This window comes from Schistocerca piceifrons, chromosome 10 (genome assembly GCF_021461385.2).
Source record: "Schistocerca piceifrons isolate TAMUIC-IGC-003096 chromosome 10, iqSchPice1.1, whole genome shotgun sequence".
Taxonomy (NCBI): domain Eukaryota; kingdom Metazoa; phylum Arthropoda; class Insecta; order Orthoptera; family Acrididae; genus Schistocerca; species Schistocerca piceifrons.
Window position 1 is genome coordinate 2,780,895 of NC_060147.1, and position 16,171 is coordinate 2,797,065.

At 41.8% G+C, this 16,171-nt stretch overlaps 1 protein-coding gene across 3 annotated transcripts in view; it reads right to left on the reverse strand.

Moving 5' to 3' along the window:
- The window catches only part of LOC124719092 (F-box/LRR-repeat protein 7-like), a 117,627-nt gene that overhangs the window by 38,984 nt on the left and 62,472 nt on the right, over nucleotides 1–16,171 (reverse strand). For all 3 annotated transcript variants that reach the window (XM_047244783.1, XM_047244784.1, XM_047244782.1), the window contains exon 4: nucleotides 4,654–4,973. In XM_047244783.1, coding sequence (XP_047100739.1) covers nucleotides 4,654–4,973 — 320 coding nt within the window. The remainder of the gene's footprint in view (nucleotides 1–4,653; nucleotides 4,974–16,171) is intronic.

The window sequence follows — 16,171 nt, forward strand, 5'->3', positions numbered from 1 at the left end:
TGCGAATGGACAGTTTGTTGCTGGTCATTCCCACATAGAATGCGTCACAGTGTAGGCAGGTCAGTTGGTAGATCACGTGGGTGCTTTCACACGTGGCTCTGCCTTTGATCGTGTACATCTTCCGGCTTACAGGACTGGAGTAGGTGGTGGTGGGAGGGTGCATGGGACAGGTTTTACACCGGGGGCAGTTACAAGGGTAGGAGCCAGAGGGTAGGGAAGGTGGTTTGGGGATTTCATAGGGATGAACTAAGAGGTTACGAAGGTTAGGTGGACAGCGGAAAGACACTCTTGGTGGAGTGGGGAGGATTTCATGAAGGATGGATCTTTCAGGGCAGGATTTGAGGAAGTCGTATCCCTGCTGGAGAGCCACATTCAGAGTCTGATCCAGTCCCGGAAAGTATTCTGTCACAAGTGGGGCACTTTTGTGGTTCTTCTGTGGGAGGTTCTGGGTTTGAGGAGATGAGGAAGGGGCTCTGGTTATTTGCTTCTGTACCAGGTCGGAAGGGTAGTTGCGGGATGCGAAAGCTGTTTTCAGGTTGTTGTTGTAATGGTTCAGGGATTCCGGACTGGAGCAGATTCGTTTGCCACGAAGACGTAGGCTGTAGGGAAGGGACCGTTTGATGTGGAATGGGTGGCAGCTGTCGTAATGGAGGTACTGTTGCTTGTTGGTGGGTTTGATGTAGACGGACGTGTGAAGCTGGCCATTGGACAGGTGGAGGTCAACATCAAGGAAAGTGGCATGGGATTTGGAGTAGGACCAGGTGAATCTGATGGAACCAAAGGAGTTGAGGTTGGAGAGGAAATTCTGAAAACAAAGATGATGAGACTTACCAAACGAAAGCGCTGGCACGTCGATAGACACACAAACAAACACAAACATACACACAAAATTCTAGCTTTCGCAACCAATGGTTGCTTCGTCAGGAAAGAGGTAAGGAGAGGGAAAGACGAAAGGATGTCTCATTTGTGCTGAACTACTACCATAGGAGTTTTGCTCTCCCAAAATCTAAATCTAGCTCTATGCCAATTAACTGTACCAGAAAGATGAAAAGTGGGTTCATACAAAAAATATAATAGTTCAGAAAAAATGTGCACCTCCATTTCTTCTAGAATTCCTGTGCAAAATTCTTACCTTTTGGTGTGGTCATCAGATGCAATGCTTGCAACAATTCCAGTGTGTATGATTTCTGATGCAGTCAGTTTCCTAACTCACCATATCTCGAGTTGAAGGGTTTTAAGTTTATTGTTCACTCGTGTCACGGATTTCCTAGGGCGCCTTTTGTAAGTTGCACAGATACCTTTGACATCTTCACTCTATGTGCAAGGATGACCCTCACTTTTCCATTTGCAGATGCACCAATTTTCTGTGATTTTCAGTGGCACTCGTACATTTGTTTACTGGCAGGCAGCTCTCTGTCAAATTGTTATCAAAATACACATTTCACACTAACAGTGGACTCCGATTTTGCTAATTGCAGCACACAAAACAAATGCCCCTGTGGTGTCTCCATTTTCCTACAAACGAGCAACAGCAGCACTGCACCTTTAATTGAACTTCTATGTCAACTGCTCAAAAGTTTCCACTTTTCTCTGTCTGGAGTTGCATTTCTATCCTTTATAGTATGTAAAAGATTAATCCCAGAAATATGCCACTCCTCTTTGAATAACCCTGTATTTTGGCAGGTGTAGTCTTTTAAAATGACTGCCGTGTACGAGGCACAGACTGACAAGCCACAGTGGAAGAGATGCTCTGCACTAGCTTCGAATACGAGTAGGTGCGCGATCGAATGCCGGGCACTCATCGACAGGCGATACCGAGAAGATAACGTAGGCACGTAAAGTGCCAACCCAACTGATTTTTGTAGCTCAGTTAGGCCCTGATCAGTTTGTGAGTTCACCACTATGCAACTTTACAAATCTTAATCTGAGAATGCAGCATTTGCAGTGAACTTTGTGTTTCAGTGTGAAGCTCGTATCTCTGCCTCAAATCTGTTCCTCACTACAGGATAATAACCAATACCATGCGTCATTGCTGCTGCTACTACTACTACTACTACTACTACTACTACTACTACCACCACCACCACTATTATTATACAGTTATATCACAACCATCGTCGTGTATCGGTATTTATCTAAATAATTTAATTACATTTTTGTGAGTTCAATGTATCATTACAAGATATGAAATATGCATTTGTGCTGACATGAATGCATGAACAAAAGGTGTTTATGGTTTTCTTCCCCCCCCCCCCCCCCTCCCCCCGCTCGCTCTCTCTCTCTCTCTCTCTCTCGCCTAAGTGTGAGGTTTATTTTGTTCAGATACTGTTGCCCCAAGTGTCAGCGTTATCAACCATCACTGCAAATACATGTGCTCACTGAACACTATCTACAGAAAATTCTATACTGTATTTTTTTTTTAATTTTGAGTGTGTATTCCACAGGGAGTTATTTTTTTGTGTGTGCATAACAATGAAACAATGACAGTCCAGGCCACAGTGGCTCCTGATAATGGTTAATTGTGGACAACAGTTAATGTATCACAGGCAAAGGGACTCTGAAGTGTGTAACTGATCTGTTGTATACTGAATTTTTACATCCAAGTGCTGGGACCAGCTCTTCACATACAGTTAAACCCCTGCTTACACTTTTCAGTGGAATGACACACACACACACACACACACACACACACACACACACACAAACACACCAAGTGTAAGTTGCAGGAAAGTGCAAAATACAGGAAAGCATTGGAAACAAACCAAGTAAAAAATGAATACATTTATCTTACTGTCATTCTCTTTATATTGTTCAAAATCAGAAATTATAACGATCTAAGTTTTGCCTATTTAAAAAAAAAAACTGAAATAATTGTTTTTGTTTCTTTCGAACAGCAATTTGTTGTATTCTTTTGTGAAACCACATTAAAAGAGCGTTTTAATTCTACTGTCAGACTTATTACTGGTAATCATTATAAACCTATGGTAAATAAAACTTGTAACACAATACTGGTTGAAACACTAATGTTGGGAGTCTTTAATAAATGGAGGACAACAGACACAAAATCATACAGCTTGTTGTCGACAAGGAGATCACGCGGTTCAGGAACATCCTGGGCGAGGAAGAGGACAGAAATTGCAACATTATGGAGCATCTTGAGGAGGAATATTTACGTCTGACACTAAGTCGTACCGATATAAGACTGCGTGCCTCGTACGGATTCGTGTATTTTACACTGAAGTAACAATAATTCGTCAAAGCTCGTTATAGAGTGATGACTTGTTTGTATAAATGACTGAAATTAAGTCAAAGCTGTAGTAATACGAGACAATGAGCAGAAGGAAGGCTGCTGCTACTACAGTCACTACTGTCAGGTCACGATCATCAGTCAGGAAGTGCCTCAGCGTGCTTTCCCACCCTTCCAAACACTGCGTACCTATAAACAGGTGGCTGTGGCCAAACGTGATGACAATGAAAATCTCACTTCCTATGCTAACGCTGTCTGACACGATTATTAACTTTGTGTACAGTCTCCATTTTCTGCTTTGTTCCGAGGTTGACTTTGAGTAGGAATACAATGCACTTTTTGCAGATATCTGCACGAAAAACAAAGTCAAATGTTGTGATAATGTCAAAGAAAACATGTCAAACAAAAAAAAAGAAAAAAAAAACAAAAAAAACAAAACAAAGGTGCGGGAAATGTCGTAACACGGAATCGGTGACGACAGGAAAGTACTGAATTGAGAGAATGTGACTCCTGATTGTAATGACAAAAATGAATATAAAAAGCAGGAAAACGTAAAATGTGATAATGTAAACACAGTGATTTACTGTATTTATTTTCGGGAGTTTAGCATGACATTCACACGGTCACACTTTCATATGCAAGCTGCAGTAGAAAGCCATTTTTGCCAAATGTTTCACAATAAAATTACATAGTACCAAAACATATGTTCCACTACAAGCTTGCACAGTAGCACGCACAGTCCCCTCACGTACGAGTTGCCAAGTTTCTCATACTGTTGCTACTGCGCAGCAAAAAGTAGAAGAGAAGTAAAAGATGACAGAATATTGCTGATGTAAATGGGAAAGTAATGGGCCCAGAATTGTGCCCTGAGGGATAAACATTTCAAAAACTTCCTCTTCCACAGGCTGTGCATACGCAATCAATCGACAGTGGCATATGTTAAATTATAAGTCCCCATTCTGAAATGACACATTCTACCCATTAATTTCACTATGAAGCCCCATCTACAGACTAATGTGAAAAAAACTGAGAAACCCAAAATGTGCGAGTGAGACAGGTCTGCCGGGTACTACCGAATCGCACAGAACTGAACTGGGCACAACTGTTAAATACAGCGGCACTATTAGCTACGAGTGAAAGTAATTACGTAATAAACGTGACAGAAGATGTTTGAAGACATAGATATGTTTACTGAACTAGACCTAGCTTAAAAGCACTGTAACAATAATTAGATGTCTTCTTAACATTTTGTATCTCGTGTCCCTACGTATATGTAACGGTGAAATATGCTAAATGTCTTTTATGTAGTGTGAAAAATACCGAACATACGAGAACAGTATTCGTCGAGCAAAAGTTGGCTCGAGTAAAAGTTAGACATTCGTACGAGGAGAGGTAATAGTACTCACCTCGTTCCACCCACCGACCACTTTATTCGTAAGCACTTTAGGGTGTTCTTCTTGGCATTCAGAAAGTACTTCAGATCATCCGTATCGACAGACATACGTCCGAAGTCAATCTCGACCAGTCGGGGGCACCCGTCACCCAAAGGTCTCAGCACACAAGGACGCAGGACGCAAGTCGTTCCCACGCATCTCTCTTGCAGACACAACACACGGAGGTGCTGCAGACGCGAAACCGCCTCTGAAAATTTCTCGGTCTTCAGCAGTTCGTCGGGTGCCGTCAGCACGTGTATCCCGGAGCACTGCTCGACCAAGTTCTTCACCGTCTGCAACCGCACACTTCCTGTAGTACAGTAACACTTCTGAGCTAAGGAGTGGGATACACTGAAACAAAAGAAGCACTATTAATGGTCGTTCAAACAGATGCTTTCTGCCTCTTCTGAAGCACCTGACCAATTTCCAGCAACAGAAGTTGCACAGCAGCTAAACAGACGGCCACAGAGGAAGTCAGTAACTGCGGTGAACGAGAGGAAAGCACCCGCACCGTCCACGCTCACCAAACTGACTTCCTATCAGCTAACAGGTGTCCCCCCTTCTGATCACTCCCGAGTCAGTTCGTATTGTCGATGTCACAGCTGCTCGCACCACCGTGTGTCTTTTTTGATCCCAGATAACACTCTGAATGGCCTACATTTCAGAACAACTGAACTCTACTCTTCTTCCTTGTTGTTAATTGACTATGTGCCACCCCAGCAATCATATATACGTTGAGACAAAGTAGTTACTGGGCAAAAGCTCAATGGATCAGAATGGAAATAGATTAGTGGAATTTCCTCAGTTCAGAAGGAGTTTTTCAGTAAAAAATGCTTACTACCCAAAAGGTTCATTTAGGTCCATTATGGTTTATTTAATGTTTTTTTTGAGTTGTTTTAAGCTGTAATACGATACCAATGCAACACTTGACCAACATTATTTTAAGAAACAAACTATCACATACAAAAACGGCATTAAATGTGTGATTACATATGAGTTAATGTGTTAATGTTCAGCACGTGAACAAGAAAAGGTTTAGTAAAGGTTTGAAATTATGTTTGAAGTGTGCTGAAAGTCAATGGCCATCCTATTCATCAAACACTGGAGGAGTATTATTCGGATAACTTTTTTCCGTTTTAAGCAAAATGCAGTCTTTCAAACGTCTCAGTGCTTACGATTAAATATCTCCCTGGATATCACAAGATATGTTTAATTCAGTTGACGAAAGGAGAAAATATAAAAATCCAGCAAATGAAGCAGTTGAAGGGGAGTACACACATCTAAAAAATGAGATTAACAAAAAATCCAAAATGGCTAAGCAGGAGTGGTTTGAAGACATAGGATACAGAAGTGAAAGATAGATACCATCTGAAGGAAAGTTAGAGAGACATTTTCAGAAAAGGAAAGCATCTGTACAAATAACAAGAGGCCAGATGGAAAACCAGTCCTAAGCAAGAAGGGATAGGTGACTGGTGGAGGGAGTATGCAAAAGGTGTACACAAGGGAAATGAACTTGAAGGCAATATTATGGTAAAGCAAGAGGATACAGATGAAGACGAGATGGGAGGTACGATACGATACGATACGATACTGCGAGAGTCGAAACGAGGCCCCTAGAATAGACAACATTCCCTCTGAACTAACGATATCCTGGTATGTAAAATATATGAGACAGGTAAAGTACCCTCAGACTTGAAGACGAATATCATAATTCCTATTCCAAAGAAATCAAATGCTGACAGGTCTGAATATTACCAAACTAACAGTTTCATAAGTTCTGGTTCCAAAATAATAGCACAAATTCTTTTCAGGTGAATCAAAAAACTGGTAGCACTCAACCTCGGGGAACATATTTTTGGATTTCAGAGAAATGTAGGGACACCCGAGGCAATACTGACCCTATGACTTACCTTAGAAGATAGATTAAGGAAAGGCAAGCTTACTCTTATAGATTTTGTAGGGTTGCAGACAGCTTTTGACAATGTTAAGCGGGATACATTCTTTAGTTCCGAAGGTAGCACATGTAACGTGTCAGGACCAAAAGGTTATATACAACTTGTACAGACACCAGGCGGCAGTTACGAGTTGAGGGGCACGAAAAGGAAGGGAGTGAGACAGGGTTTTACCCTATCCCCGATGTTATTCAGTCTCTACACTGAATGATCAGTAAACAAAACTACAGAAAAAATTGGAGTAGGAATTAAAGTTCAGAGAGAAGAAATAAAAACTTTGAGGCTTGCCGACGACATTGTAATTATGTCAGGCAACAAAGAACTTGGAAGAGCAGTTGAACCGAGTGGATAGTGTCTTATAAAGAGAAGATAGGATACAAAGTAAAACAAAGGTAATGGAATGTAGTCAAATTAAATCAGGGGATGCCGAGGGAATTAGATTCAGAAACGAGACACTAAAAGTAATAGATGAGTTTTGCTGATGAGGGCTTAAGTAGAGAGGATATAAACTGTAGACTGGTAATAGCAGGAACAGTTTTTTAAGAAGAGAAATTTGTTGACATGAAACATGGATATAAGCGTCAGGAAGTTGAAATGTGGTGCTACAGAAGATTGCCGAAGATTAGACAGATAGATCATATAATTAATGAAAAGGTACTGAACAGAACTGGGGGAAAAAAGAATACTGTGGCATAACTTGACTAAAAGAGCTCAATGGTTGACAGGACACATTCTGAAAAATCAAGCAATTACCAGTTTATTACTGGAGGGAACTACTGGGGGTAAAATCATAATAAAATAAGAGAAAGCAGAGTTCACACAGAAAGATTTAGGTTTGTTATTCCTGCACGCTCTTCAAGAGTGGAACGGTAGAATGGTAGCCTAAGTGTGGATCTATGAACTCTCTGCCAGGCACTTAATTGTGAATTGCAAAGTAATCATGTAGATGTCAAAGGGACATACAGAGTGTACATAAAGTCCAGGAATACTTTCAATTATTTATTGCGCAAGAACTAAACATTGTACAGATGTCATACATATTGCATTTTGAAGAGAAACTATGAAAGTTTTTTGTACAAAAATTCGATGTGCAAACCACGAGTGGTAATCAAATTCTTGCCGTACCCGTCCCAGCGCGGCATAGTCGACTGTGGCAGTCGCTTCCCGTATTCTCTCCCGGAGCTCTGCTAAGCTCTGCTACATCACGTGATAAAGGAGGTACATACACCAGGTCTTTAATGGTCCCCACACAAAAAAGTCACACGGAGTGAGATCTGGCGATCAGGGAGGCCATTTCGTGAAACAGCTGTCCCCTTCTGTAGCACGGCCGATCCATCGATGCGACAGCTCCGTGTTTGGGTACCCACGAACTTCACGATGAAAATGGGGTGGAGCCCCGTCCTGCTGAAATATGAATGGAAAGTCCGATTGCATTCGAGGCATCAGCCATCGCTGCAACATGTCCGGGTAGGAATGTCCAGTGACAGTGCTCTCGGCCGAGAAGAATCACCCGAACAGTTTTCGACATGACGAGGCACAAAAAAACACTTACCTTTGGGGAATCACGCTCAAATTCAATGCATTTGTGTGGATGCTTTGTAGCCCAGATTCGACAGTTACGCCTGTTCACTTTCCCATCAGTGTGAAAAGTAGCTTCACCGCTAAAAATTTAGCGATCAACAATGCCATCCGCATTCTCATTCAGTTGTTGCAACTGTGAACAAAACTCAAAATGCTCATCTTTGTTGTCGCCATTGAGCTTCTGCACTAACTCCAATTTGAATGGTTTCACAGACAGCTTCTGTCGCAGGACTTTCCGCACTGTCATCGGAGCCATTTTGAGTTCACGGGATGCATGACCTACCAATTTCTTTGGACTGCTTACGAATGTCCCTCGTATGTGCTCCACATTCACTTCACCCACACTGGGACATCCGCGCGTCTTTCCGGGCACAAGAAATCCGTCGTAACGAATTTGCTGTGCCAGTGGTAAATAGCCTTCCTTGTTGGTGGCTTCTTACCGTACTTGGCTCTGAACATCCATCGAACAGCTGTAGCACACTTGTTTTTGTCGAACTCCAAAACACAGAAAGCTCGCTCTGTGCCTGAACTCGCCGTGTTTGCGACTATTGCTGACTATCGGCAAATTACCCAACTATGCTGTGGCGGTATATGAGAAAAAAAACTTTCAGGTTTTCTCTTCAAAATTGCATATATATGATACCTGTACAATGTTTAGTTCTTGTGCAATAAATTATTTGAAGTGTTTTTGGGCTTTATGTACACCCTGTATATTGCAGTTATTTCGAAATGACGGAGCCTGCACAGGACAGAATAACTGTAGTGTGAAGAGCTGCATCAAACCAATCTCCAGACTGAAGACATCAACAACCATATCTCCTAATCTATCTGTGCTATGTGTGGATACTGTCTGCAAAACATGTTGAAAATAGAGTTAGTAGTGAAGAAGTAATAAAGTAATGCCTGATGTGGATGTTTCACTGCATGAACAGTGAAAATGTGATAAGTGATGAAATTTTTTCCTTTCATTATTTTGTGTGTGTGTGTGTGTGTGTATGTGTGTGTGTGTGTGTGTGTTTGTGTAAGTATACAGTCTGGGTAATTTGTGTGCTGTGTGTTATGCAGCCTCAAGATGTGCACAATTTTGAACTGTAATACTTGTTTTATTACATTAAATCTTTGACTTAGGATTATACCTCTCAATGGGTATATTATGACAGCATTTTCTTTTAAGGTCAGACAGTAATTATATGAAGTACCGAAAATCAATTGTTTGTTGCCCCTGTAGGCTATTACGCAGCCAATCTGCAATGGGGACCATTATCGTGTCAGCCATTTAGTGATACGGATTTCAGCAGTTTCAATTAAAGCAAGCAAAAAACAATGCCACAGATATCTCTAATAAGCCAACCAGAAACTGTTTCATCCACAAAACAACACTGCAACCTATTTATACAGAAGCAATGCCAAGCTGGTTATTTCGGCTCCTAATACCCAATGTGAGTATTTGCAAGCACAGGAAAAGTGATGGAAAGGTGAAGAGAAAGCTAACAGTCTGAGCAAACAAGACTTGGTGGCTGCCAGTTCACTGACCCCTTCTGAAGTACACCCACAACTCCCACACTCATCCATCCCACGCACCCGCACGCAACTCACTCGCACGCGACCGCCGTCTCGAGCTGCTCGGGCCAGGGTGCAAGCTACTGCTGTGCAAGATGGGAGAAAATCTGGGTGATGGGAGTAAGCTGGGGGCAGGAATGGGAAGGGATGGCAGGATAGAAGTGGGGGACGGTAGAGTGCTGCTTGTGGGAACATAAGGGACAGGCTGGGTGTAGTAACCAAAAACAACTGCGGGAACGCCTTCGGCTGCAGATCGGAGCCGCCAGGTGGGGAAGCCGCCGGCGGTGGAGCACGCAACACCGGGTAAACACGAGGATGAGTCGGACGACAGACCAACGACAACCGACAACAACCGACCACGACCGACTATGACCGACGCAACGAGGAAGAGATAAACAATGGGGGCTTGTAGAAACCACAACACCAAACACCGACAGTAAATCCACTCAGAACCAGAGCCAGGCAAATGTCAACAACGAGCAATGACCAGAATGCAGTACCGCTGAGAGAGAAACAAAATCCAGAGCGAGTACCAGACTGGCCGGACTAGGGCAGAGCGGGTACCTGTATACGAAACCGGAGGGAGCGGCTATTGGCCGCTGTCTGCGGTGGTACCCTTGCTGCGCAAGAGCCGCTGCGCGGAATAGCCACCACGGACACGGAGCCCTCTACGGGCTGACCACGTCCATTTGTTCTGGTGCGTGTTCGACTTCCGCAGCGGGAGGTACTAGAGTGGGGAGAGGGGAGGGCAACTAGGTGCAGTCGGCAGATTAGAGAAGGGGCAGGGGGTGGGAAAGGAGAGTGGAAAAGGAAGAAGTGCAGTGCTGAGGGGTAATGAGGAAGGGGACAGGCGGGTGAAGGACAATGGACAATAACTAATGAAGCTTCAGCCTGGGAGGGTTATCAGTACTCGGGATGTATTGCAGGGAGAGTTACCACCTGCAAAATTCAGAGAAACTGGTACTGTTAGGAAGGACACATGTTAGGAAAGATCCAGATGGCACAAGCAGTGAAGCAGTAATTAAAATGGAGAATGTCCTGAAGAGCAGCCTGCTCGGCAACTGTGGGGTCCAGCCGTTTCTCGGCCACAGTTTGCCGCTAGTGGTTCGTGCACACAGACAGCCTGACAGTTGTCGTGCCTACTTAGAAAGCAGCACAGTGGTTGCGACTTAGCTCGTAAATCACACGATCGGTTTCACAGGTAGCCCTGCCTTCGATGGGATTAGGTAATGCTTGTGACCGGAATTTCATTTTCATTTCATTTATTATCATCCATTGCATCATTTACATGATATAGGAAATGTCATAATACTGTCCAGGATATGCACAGCAGAATATTACAAATTTCTATCAAACACATAAAATTAACATTGTATAATATGTTGAAAATTAAAACATGCTCCTTTAACGTGTACCGTATGTGATGAATTTATATATATTTAGTACATTTTCGAAAACATATTGCACATAATTTAGAGTTAAAAGAGTATAAAGGAGACATGGAATTGACAATGAGAACAACATGATATTGACAATACAACTATCAGTTAGTGACTTAAGGATTCAAGATATTCCTCTATGCTATAAAAACATTTATTTAGCAGATACTTTTTTAATTCCGACTTAAATTTTCCTTCATCTTCTGTTCCCCTGATGCAGTGTGGCAGAGCATTATAGAGCACCCCCTGTTAACTTCCCAGAATTTCTTAAGCTCGAACCTTGCCTCACCGTAATTTAATCCACAGTGGCTCACATGTTTTTGAGTTTTTGTTTTCCTTGTTCTTTCTACATGCAGATTCTTACAGATATGTGTATTGTAGTCATGAAGATCTGAATTTACACGTAAACTACTCGAGTGTGTTCTTGTATGCAGTATGCTTTTTAATATGTGCAAAGATGGTACTGTAAGTATGTTTAGCGGCATGAACAAGGGATTGCAGTGTGTTTGTGGAGAGCTGTGTGTAATAATTCTAATGGCCCTTTTCTGTAATTTAAAAACCTCTCTCAAGCGACATTTAGTTGCACCCACAATGTTATTCCATAGGATATAATAGAATCGAAATACGCCATATACACTAATCTTGTACACTCTGCACTGCAAACTCTGGAAATTATTCTCAGTGCAAAACATGCTGAAATGAATTTGTTTGGATATGTATGTGACACGGGCTTTCCAGCTCAAGTGTTGATCAATGTACATGCCCAAAAATTTTGTGCAGCAGACTTTCTCTATTTCACGGTCACTCAATGATATATGTAATTTGTTTTATTTAAATTGAGTGTAAACTTATTACATAAAACCACTGTTGCACTCTCTTCACAACCTTTTCAGCTGTACTGAATAAGGATTTGCTGTCATCACTTATAATTATGCTTGTATCATCTGCAAATAACATAATTTTTGATGATCTGTTCGGCCTTTCAATGTCATTTATATAGATTAGGAATAATAGGAGGCCACTATCTTATGCGTATCGTCATTTTTGAATAATGGTTTAACCTTAGAAATTTTCAGCCTTTGGGGGAACTCACCTTCACTGAATGATAAATTGACAATATATACCAGTGGTTCCAAGATTTGTGAGCCGACTTTTTCTATTATTGTCACTGACACTTCATCCAGTCCTGCAGACATTTTAGATTTCATACTGTTAATTACTTTCAATATTTCATATGTATTAGTGGGACTTCTTATCATGCTACTGACTACTTTTGGTGCTGTTGTTTGGTAAGGCTCTTGCTTAATTTGTCAGGTACACTTAGAAAGTAGTTGTTAATGTAATTGGGCAAGACTTCCTTCTTTATTTCAATGTTATCACTAGATTTAAGTACAATATCCTGGTCTTTAGAGCTTTTTCCTATTTCTCTTTTAACACTTTCCCATGTGGTCCTTGATTTATTGTCTGACTTCCTTATTAGTCTATCATTACTTAATACTTTTGCTAGATTAATTATCCTTCTATATGCCTTTTTGTAGTTACTAACATATTTTTTTAAAAGTAGTGTCGGTATTGGTTTTCATTTCAGTGTTTAGTCTTTTCATAGTCTTGGAAGAGTTTTTAATGCCAGATGTGAACCAAGAATTTGTGTGTGTATGGCTAGATGAGTTGATTTTAACTAATCTTTTTGAAAAGCACATCTCAAAATCTGTCATGAAAAGAGAGAGAGCATCTGTATCAGTTTGTGACAATACTTCTGCCCTAGATTGGTTAGTCAGTGTGATACCAAACTGGTTGCAGTTTTCGGGAGAGAAAATTCTCTTATACATGTGATGTACTGTTTTTGTATGTATTGGAACTGTGAGCACTTTAATAATAAGTGCATTATGATCAGATATTCCTAGGACAATATTCAAAACTTCTGTATCTGGGCTTTCTATATTTGAAATTATATTATCTATGAAACTTTTTTGAAGTGTTTGTTACCCTTGTAGGACTGTTTATGTTAGAATATAGGTTGAAACTATGTGAAATATTGAGGAATTTAATTTTAAATGAACTACCTACCAACATATTGACATTAAAGTCCCCACATACAATTACTGATGCTTCTCATCATGTAAGATGCTCAGCAGTTCTTCAGTCTACTTAAAAAAATTCTGGGTCATCACATGGTGATCTATACACTGACATGACTGTTATTTTCCTATTTTTTACACTCATTTGCACTGCTGTTGCCTCAAAATGTTTTTCTATGCTCAGGAGTTCAGCTTCGTGTCTGTTTTTCACTTTAATATCTGATTTTACATAAATGCAGACACCCCCATTCTTGGCTTCCTTCCTATAAAAATGATCAACCAAGGTATATGGGGAGATATTAATGTATTCTAATTCATAATTTTTGCACCAGTGCTCTTGATTACAAATGCAATCAACACAATATTCACTGGCCTCAATCTCGAGATCTAGAATTTTATTTTTGAGACGCTGTATATTAAGGCTAAGTAATTTTAAGATGTTGCAACTTGGTTGAGAGGACCTCTTCCTTGTATTGTCCAGTGTCAACGGTTTCTTCATATTGAGGCTGGGTACCAAAAATCCTTTAGGGACACAGGATTCCTGCATCTCGTCTTTCTTTCTTCTGTATGTGTCGCAACTTTGATACGACTCGCTGGCCGTAAGCACATTTCTTGCTAGTGATGCTGCTGTATAGTCTGTAGCTGTTTCTGATACTGTTGGAGCTGTTGTGGAGGCTTTATTTGCCTCAGCTACTTTTGTGGCAAGTGAAGATTCTAGTGCTGGATCTGTTGCCGGTGAATTAGTTTCATTTTTATGTTAGAGAATTTCAGTTGCTGTGATGGGTGGTGGTAGTGGTATGGTACGGATATTCTTGTCTTCAACTGCTAACACTGCATTAAGTATTTCTCGACTAATGAATGCTTTTCCAAGTTTATTTCTGTGTAGCTGGTAAAATGACTTCTTTCTGAAGACGGTACATTCACATGTGTGGCATTCGGGAAGCTTCGGCATATTTTTTCAAATTTTCTATTAGTAACAGCGATTTCTTTGTTGACACAAGATTTTTACATCAGATTGTGTCTTTGTGGTATACTTGCAGTATAGAAGTTCACATTTGTAATTTTCTGTAGAGTGCTTCTTAGTGCTCTTGTGGGAAGTTTACCCTCATTCCTATAAACGTCATTAGCACCCCCAATTATTAAACAGTTTCTTCCGGGCTCCAAAAAATGCTCACAGTGTTTTATAATTTCACTCAAGGGAGCCCCTGGTTTTGTCATTCCACTAACTTTAAACACAGTTTGCGTGTTACACATGATACCAGCTAAGCCCTCTCCATGACTGTCTGAGAGCATGTAAATATCTTCTTTGTTCTTCTTACTTGTGTTCGTCACGTTCTCACAATACGTATGTTCACTGAAAATTATAGTACCGGTACTTCCTTGCTCGTTATTACAAGACTTCGTACTTGACTGGTTTTTAAACTCTGCATTTGGTGAAAGTACTTTGTTTCTTTCGCTCTTTTCACATCTTTTAGACTCGTCACAGGTTTTTTGCCACTGGGAGACTGAAGTTATTCTCGTTACGGTTAACACGAGGGAACTTTTTAGGCCAGGGAGGGAGGGAGGGAGGGAGGGAGGGAGGCAGGCAGGCAGGCAGGCAGGCAGGCAGGCAGGCAGGATCAGTTTTCACATGGTGGATTGAGTTCTTTCTCCAGATGGAAAGTTAGTTTACACGTCGAGGGATTTGGGGAATGACGGTGAGGCGAGGTCCGAGCTTAAGAAATTCTGGGAAATTAACAGGGGGTGAGTTGGGGGAAATGGGAGTGAACTGAGTCGGCCAGGTCCGACATTAGTCTTTGGTCGAGTCTGGTGGGTAGGGTCGGTAGCAAACAATTTTTCCACTGCAGAGACCAGGAGAAGGAGAGAAGTTCCTTAAAAAGTCCAGCAGGACTGAACTTTGGAACCAGGCAAGAGGTAAGTCCTTTAGAAAGGACTTTCTGGGGCTAAGTCTTTCGGAGGAAAGATCACGACTTTGTTTCAGGTCTATTTAGGTTCTGAATTCCGGACGGTGGTGGAAGGGAGTTTTTGAGGGTGGGGTAAAAGTACAACATTAGCAAGGCAGGGTTTATCAGCTATGAGGCGACGTGTGGGAGGTTCGGAGGCTTTTGTAGAGGTGGTACAGAGTTGCCGAGTGTGCTGTCCGACACGACATTCTTCATTTTAATGACTGCTTCACAGCCTGTGCCACTTGGTTCCTTCCTACCACCACCAGCTTTTTCTGAACTGCACAGCTGGGAACTCTCGCAATATATCCTGTGTTCTCGTAACTCTCCTCGCCACAACCTCTGTCGATAATTGTCTTTAACCCACCTATCCTATTCTCTGTCCCCACTCCAGCACTACACAGCCTTCTATTCCACCAATGCACCCACAGTCCTTTTACTTCTCTCCTTTCCCGCACCCCCCTCTCCCCAACTCCCCGCTCTCTGTCTAACACCCCGGCTGCACCTAGCTGCCCTACCATCTCCCCTCCTCATTCCTGTATGTTCCCACAAGCAGCACTTTAGTGTCCCCCACCTCTACGTGCTATCCCTCCCACCCAGTCTCATCCTCACCCCCTCTACCCAGATTGTTTCTCCCATTACATGCAGTTGCTCACAATCTGGCCTCAGCAGCCTGAGACAGTGGGCATGTATGTGAGTTCCATTTGCGTGCGTGCATGTGCAGTGTGTGTGTGTGTGTGTGTGTGTGTGTGTGTGTGTGTGTGTGTGTGTGTGTGTGTGTAATCCAGAAGGAGGCCTTTCAGCCGTAAGTTTACTTGTTCAGCACTCTTTTTGTTTTATCTGAGACTCAGCATCTCCGTTATACGGTGAATAGCAATCTATCAATAGCAATCTTGTCATTACTCAATCCCGGATTTCCCATCGTTTAATAAAAAAAA